General features: G+C 41.9%; 1 protein-coding gene across 10 annotated transcripts in view; it reads left to right on the top strand.

Moving 5' to 3' along the window:
• Positions 1 to 7623, top strand: part of Clip1 (CAP-Gly domain containing linker protein 1) — a 192189-nt gene that overhangs the window by 155292 nt on the left and 29274 nt on the right. For all 10 annotated transcript variants that reach the window (XM_023720598.1, XM_023720597.1, XM_004635887.2 and 7 more), the window contains one exon: positions 5345 to 5465. In XM_023720598.1, the coding sequence (XP_023576366.1) occupies positions 5345 to 5465 (121 nt within the window). The remainder of the gene's footprint in view (positions 1 to 5344; positions 5466 to 7623) is intronic.

The raw sequence follows: 7623 nt of genomic DNA on the forward strand, positions 1-7623 counted from the left end.
TTTATTTTTGGTCTTTTTGAGACCGGGTCTTGCTATGCAGTTCAGGCTGGCCTTGAACCACTTTGTAGCCCAGGCTGGGCTCAAACTCACAACAATCCTCCTGCCTTAGCCTCCTGAGTGCTGGGATTACAAGTGTGTGCCACCATGCCTGGCTGTCTCAGTCTTGCTATTATTGGTGTCCCTCTACAATGTCTCAGCAGCTCCCATCAGTTCTATCTGTACCCACTTACAAACTCATAGTATGATTGTAGCCATTCGGGTGAATCTTAAATCTCTTTGGATGTGGTCATGGTGGTGCGTGCATGACTGTAATCCCAGCACTCAGAATCCTCTGCTGAGGAGGAGGATCACCACAATTTCAACGCCTGTCTGTGCTACATAGGAAGACTCTGTCTCAAAAAACAAGCAGACCATCTTCTTTGACCTTCCAAAGGAAAATAATGCAAAAAATAAAAATAATAATAATTGGTCACTGGCAGGAAAAACTCAACTATAGCAATATAATAATTTAGTTAAATTCAAACAGGGTTGATCCAATTGTGGTTTAGGATACCCATCCCCCACACCCCTACCCCACACCCTTGTAACATAAGTAGATATGCTAACCCTAGCAATCCGGAACACTGAGTTGGCTTTAGTTTTTTTCGTCATACTAGGGTAGCTGGAGATGGAGGATGTGAGGACTGGAAGTCGCTTAACCAACACCCTGCTGCCACTCCTGAGCGCTCTGGGCCACACTAGGTCATGAAGGGGCCAGTACCTGAGTGATGAGAGCTCCTGAGGTTTAGTAACATTCCGAGCAGTACTGTTGAGGACTCTCATTATGTCAGTGTAGCCTGAGATCACCTTTTAATGATCAGAGTCCTCACCAAATCCTGGTATGTCCCTGCCCATTAGTATGGGGTTGGTCTCACCTCCATTAAGAGAGGTTATCGGGACAGAGGTATGGCTCATCAGTAGAGCACTTGCCAAGCAGGCATGAGAGGCCTTGAGTTCCCCTCCCCAAAAAGGGAGAGAAACTGCCTTTGTGCCCCTTTCCTACCATTATTCCAGTGACAAGTCAAAGTTTACTTCTCATTCGTAGAAGCAAAGGTCTGAGGTTGACCCCACTTATAGTCACAATCACAGTTGTTGCAGTCTGTCCTCCCCTCCTCTGGTGCTGCCCTGTGGAGGGAGGGAGCAGTCTGAGCTGGGCCTGCTTCAGATTCTCTGCTTCTTTTCTGCCTGTAGGGCTGATGAACACTACCTCTGGTCAGTGACCAGCACCTTGAGGCTGCTGTGTAGCGTTCCACTAAAGCTCCACAAGAGCAATATGGAAAGTGATTGAAAGGTTCTGCCCTCTTGACTTGTTCTCTAGACTTCTCTCAGTCAAGGTCTACCTGCTGTTGGGGACTGTGTGACAGGAATAGTGCTCTCAAAACAGCACAGTTGTTGGGGCCAGGGCAACAACTTAGTGGAATAAGTGCTTGCTTGGCAAGTATAAGGTCCTGAATTAAATCCCTGGTAGTGCAAAACAAAACAAAACAAAATAAGGGCCAGCCAAATAGCTCAGTGGATTAAAGCATCTGCAAGCAGGCACAGGGGCCAGGGATGCAGGGGCTGGGGATTTGATCCCCGGGCCTGCTGTGCAGCCCCACCCCTGGGGTGCGCTGAGATGGCAATTGAGACTGGGCGTGGTGGCACATGCCTGTAATCCCAGCTCTTGGGAGACTAAATAGGCGGATCACTATGAGTTTGATCTAGTAGTGAGACCCTGAACACCCTGTAGACCCTTCTCTAAAATATCAAAACAAAACAAAACAGCACAGTTGTCTTTTGGTCCTTAGTTGTGTTCCTTGGTTCTCAAAGCTGGAGGATGAGGAGCTGTTTGCTTTCCTATGATTTGATGTTTGTGTGCGGGACTCCTCACGTTCTCAAGTGTGTGGTGTTTTACACCATCCAATGGCACTGAGGTTCCTGGTGAAACGGATGCTAGAGTAAACCAAACTTCTAATAGGAGCCTTGCCCTTTGGTCCTGGAATCCAGTATTTGCCACTGATGTCCTTTCCCTGTGTGCTACTTATTAGGCTGGTATTCGGCTGTTTAATTTTTATTTTTTAAAAAACATTTGTTTGTTTGGTACAGGGTCTCTCACTATGCAGCTTGGACTCATAGTGATCCTCCTGTTTCAGCTTCTCCAATTCTGGGATTACAGTCCTGCACCACCATGCCTGCACAGCATGTAGTACTGGGGATTGAACCCAGGTCCTTGAGCTTGCCAGGCAGGTGCTAAGACCACCAAGCTATTTCCCCAGCCCTTATTTTATTTTTTAAGTTGTTAAAGTTTTTTATTTTTTAATGATACTGGGGCGCTGGGGAGATGGCTCACTAGAATAAGCGCTTCCCTGGTAAGCTCAAGGGCCTGAGTTCAATCCTCGGTTCTGCCAAAAAAAAAATGATACTGGGATTAAACTCAGGACCTTGTGCCTGCCAGGTAAGCCCTTATGCCACTGAGCTATCTCCCTAGGCAAGCCCTTGATTTTATTTATTTATTTTTTTTGTGGAACTGGGGATTGAACTCAGGCCCTTGCGCTTGCCAGGGAAGCACTTATTCCACTGAGCCATCTCCCCAGCCCCTAAGCCCTTGATTTTAATTAACCAGTTGCTATTTTCACTTGGAGAGTGGTGAAACAGTTTCTCACTAGTCTTTGATGTTGGGGGAGTTTGGGTTTTTTCTTTCAGTTTGAAGTATGGTCTTCCTCCCTTGGCCTCCCAAATTCTGGGATTACAATTATGTGCCTGTACGCCTGGCTCTCAGATTTATATGTGTATGAGACAGGGTCTCACTATACACAGTTCAGGCTGGCCTTAAGCTCACTTTGTAGCCCAGGCTGGTCTCATACTTGCAACGATCCTCATGCTTCTGCCTCCGAAGTATTACAGAATCTTTTTTTGTTTCAAGATACCATGTTTCATAGAGAGAATAAGTGATTTTTTTAATTGGTCCTTTCAGACTCATGGCTGAATGTCTGGATTTCGGGCAGTGGGAGTGTCTTTCCTTCATGAATTTTACATCCCCAAGACCCTCTGGAGATAAACTGAAAAGTGCTCTTGCATTAGAATAATAGCGACAGTCCACCTGCTGACTGTAACTCATGCTCTTTGGTTCTAGTACTTCCTGACTTTATGATGTGGGCAAATCTTCTTTGAGCTTCAATTTTCTCATCTTAAAACATAAATCATAACAATAGCCTCCTTGTGCTATGAGAATCAATTAAAAAAATGTACTTAAAATCATTTGGTATATTTTAAAACAGCAAATAGCATTTTTATAGGCCAATATTTACTTAAAGACATTTTGGCTATTTGTAGAGTACTACTTTGACTCTTCATTTTAATTTTCCTTACTATAGGTTTGTTTTTTGTTTTTTTTTGCGGAACCAGGGATTGAACTCAGGCCCTTACGCTTGCCAGGGAAGCGCTTATTCCACTGAGCCATCTCCCTGGCGCCCCCTCCTTAATATAGGTTTCTGTTGTAAACTAATAGTTTAAAAAGTTTGAAAAGAGTTGAGCATGGCTGCACATGCCTGTACTCCGAAGAGTCAGGAGGCTGAGGCAGGAGGATGGCGGTAAGTTCGAGGCCAGCCTGGGCTACATCACAAGTTAAGGATAGCCTTAATTTCCTAGCGAGACCTTGTCTAAAAAGAAAAATAAAAATCTCTACCATCACCTCAAGACACAAAAACCTCGAAAAGATAAGTCTTTAAGAAGGAAAGAAGAGAAACACAAACATCCCTATATTAGGCCACACAAATGCCAAGACCAGATAGCACCCCATGAAGGCAGTGACCATTGAACTACAGTGTTTGGCTTTTGATGATTGCTAATTGTGTTTGCAAAGAAGTGGACTTTACCTGTGGGGTGTGTGTAGAAAGAGATACAGATGTATAATTAAAATCAAGACTTTTATCTGAGTGGCTAATTATTTGAGGCTAACACCCCTTCTCCCATTTTTATTTGTATATTTTGGTGGTGGTGCTGGGTATTGAAACCAGGGCCTTGTGCGTGCAAGGCAAGAACTCTTACCACTGAGCCACATGCCCAGCCCCTCCCATTTTTTTTTTTTTTCTTTACTTGGTAAATAAACATTTCTGTAAAAAAAGCCTAATAGAGTGTGCTAAGATAGGTTTTAGAGTTTTATCCCCGCAAGTCTCTATGAGGTCAACACAGTGTGCACAGTATAGGTAGGTGGAAAATTAGAAATTTGAAAAAATTGAAGCTGCCAAGCACTGTCATCCATTAGACAATTGAAGTTAAAAATAGATGTGTTCATGCCTCAGCAGATGGATTCATACCCAGATGACTGGATTCAGAATTCAGCCACATATGACAGTTTGTGGAGTGCAGATTAACCAGCACAGACTTACTTAAAATTCATAATAGCATCAAAACCTTCTATGGCATAATACTAATATCCAGTGATCAAGTAAAATATTTTGAATGCCCATGTGTAAATAATTTAGAATGTGTATATTGGGTTAATTTTAATAATGGGAGGATATTTATAAATTCATAAATGTATTCATATTTTTATGTTGATGCTCATAGATTAGGAGGCTATATTTTTGTTTCTTTTAATTATAAGTTAGTATTTTGGAAAGAATGCCATGAAAATAAAACACATACTGTTTAATTAGAAAATCTTGGGCCAGGGAGATGGCTCAGTGGAATAAGCACTTCCCTGGCAAGCACAAGGGTCTGAGTTCAATCCCCGGTTCCGCAAAAAAAAAAAAGAAAAAAAGAAAAAATCTTTTTGGGGGCATGTCAGATTCACATCAGCATTTGACTCTGACAGACATGGTAAATGGAACCATTGGATTTTTTATTTCTTGATTTTTTTTTATTCATGGATTTTTTTTTATTTCTATAATATAGATTATAGATCTGTGCAGCTAGAACAGTGCCTTGGCAGCAAATTAAGTCACTTTATCAAAATAGTAATTTTAGTATAATTATCTAGTTGGAAGTATTCCTAAAGACTGGAGCCTTGTACTGACCATCTAATTTGTCATTTATTTTTTAGCCAAAGCCTTTTTTGTATGGAGTGTGTGTGGGTGGTAAGAGGATGGAGATAGTGTTTACTAGATTTTTAAAAAGGTAATAATTGTGGGTGGCCATCTTCCCGTTAGGAGGTTAAAGCCATGTTGGCCCCTCCTGCCTATAGATGATACTGTCTCCTGTTGTTACAGGTCCTGTTGGACATGTGACCAGATCTGTTTTCCTCAGTGCTGTGAAGCTGGTTGTCTCCCACAGTTTCCTTGCCTGTTTTGTTTCTATGGTAACCCTGTGCTCACTGTCCTTACAGAGAAACCCTAAAGCAGGCGGCAGCTCAGAAGTCGCAGCAGCTTTCGGCATTGCAGGAAGAGAACGTCAAACTTGCTGAGGAGCTAGGGAGAAGCAGGGACGAAGTCACAAGTCATCAAAAGGTCAGTGGGCCTTGGGGGGGGGGCCCTAGATCTGCCTGCTGATGTCTGCTGCTGTTTTGTGCACCTGGAAGCAACTCGGAGAGCTCAGCATGGTTCAGTCATTTCAAATGAGATTGCAGGTCATCTATATTGTGTTTAAACATGCTTTGTTTTTAAGCATGCTATTGGAAGATTTAAAGCAGGAGTGAATAGATGAGTCCATTAAAAAACAAACAAACACTGAATCTTGCAAGTGGGGAAAAAAGTCTGTACTGGTGATCTTATAGCAATGCATTTAATGGAAAAGGACAATGTTTCCTTACTATTTGGATTTCAGTTGTTTTTCATTGAGTATCTTTTTTTTTCCTCTTATTGAAACTGGCTTTAAGGAAATCGATTCTATACTATCAGTTTGTGACAGTTCACAGTTGATTTTAAATAGAACTCTGTTTTTCTTTAAATTCAAAAAATGTTTAAGCATTTCCTAGTGGAACCATAAATATATGGTATGTGCACTCATCTGCATTGGAATAAGTGGAATGTGGGTTATAACTGGAGGGCACTACAACCCATTTGCTTCTATATTTAAGTTACAGAGGCTTCTGCAGAAATTGGTTAAACATGGGACATTAATACAGGATACTATAGTCTGCTTTGTGTTCCTAACACTGAAGTGGTAAATCCGTAGTCATATCTGACCCAGAGCAGCAGCTTGAAATGGTGTTTTTCATTCATTCCCGTTGTATACTACCATGGGAACAGTGATTTTCCCATGGTACTGTTCCTCGCAAATGTTAATTATCACCTAGAATGGAGTTTGGGGTCATTAGATTGATTATTTACTGACACGGTGCAGTTTGCAGTGAAAACACTTTTTTGGAGAGTTGATCTCAGACTTTAAAATATTTGTTACAGCCCGCCAGTTTTCTCATTTCATGAGAGAAGTGCCACATCTCTCTAGACTGCACAATGGTGGTAGTACTGTTGCTGATAGTAGCTAATGTATGGTTCCCTGTTTGGAGGTACAATTAAGTGACAGCTATCATCTCAATACCTACCACAATTCTATTAATCTATTATTATCCTCATTGTAAAAGAAAAAGTAGAACCACAAAGAAGATAGTCATTTGGCCAGCATCCCCTGGCAAGTAGAGTCAGAGTTGTTTGCTATCTTCTGACTTGGACTGGAAAAGAATCAACACTTGTTAATTTATGTAGGGTCACTGCATTCATCTTTGATCAGTGTCTTAGTTACTTTCCTCCCATTTGTTGAGATGAAATACCCATCACCCAAGATTAAAGAAAGAAAGATTTATTTAGGTCACAGTTTGTAGAGGTTTCAGTCTTTAGTCAGCTGGCTCCAAGGCAGGGTGATAGGGCAGAAGGGGATTGTAGGGAAGAGCTGGTCATGGCAAGCAGAATACAGCAAAAGCAAGCTAGGGAGAAGACAAGCCTCTCTCAGTCCTTATTTCCAGGCTACCAGGATATTCAGTGCCAAACCAACCAGTGTGGTGAGGTAGTAGTCACACCCTTAATGCCAGCTCACTCACTGTATTCAGCCTCCTCTAAAAAAGTCCCCACCTCTGACCACATGAGGCTTTAGGGGGACATCTGGACATAAGCCATAATAACTGGCTTGGGAGTAAATAGAGTTCATGGGAAACGGAAGATTTTTTGACCTGAAAAGGTTCTTTTTTTCCTGGCATGAGCTGGAGCTGTAAACATGTGGCATCCCCAAACTCAGTGTGTCCACTAGGGCTTGGAATGCATGGATTTCAGCCAAGTGCTGAATCTGTTCCCTTCCTGTTTTTTCTCCTGTCACTGGACATCTCTGGTGGGATCCTGTGCCTGGGAAGAATGAAGCTCACACTCTCATGCTGTGACCTTGACTCATGATTGAATTTCTTATCTGTCACTGAGAATCAGAAGCAGCTTAGGGGAGACCTCATGTCTTTGGACAGCTCTACATCCTTGTAGCTTTTTTTTTTTTTTTCCAAAGCTGATTAAAAGGACAGTTTCAATAATTAATACATTGTACATTGTTATCTTCTTAGTGGTTATCCACAGTACAAAAAGCAGACAGGATATCCTGTCCAAACACTATTAGTACAAATCTTTCTTCTCATTGAATTAAGTGAAAGTAGCTGTATATCTATCCTAACTATTCTGTATATACAAA

The sequence above is a fragment of the Octodon degus genome, unplaced genomic scaffold (genome assembly GCF_000260255.1).
Source record: "Octodon degus isolate 3935 unplaced genomic scaffold, OctDeg1.0 scaffold00076, whole genome shotgun sequence".
NCBI classification, from domain to species: Eukaryota; Metazoa; Chordata; class Mammalia; order Rodentia; family Octodontidae; genus Octodon; species Octodon degus.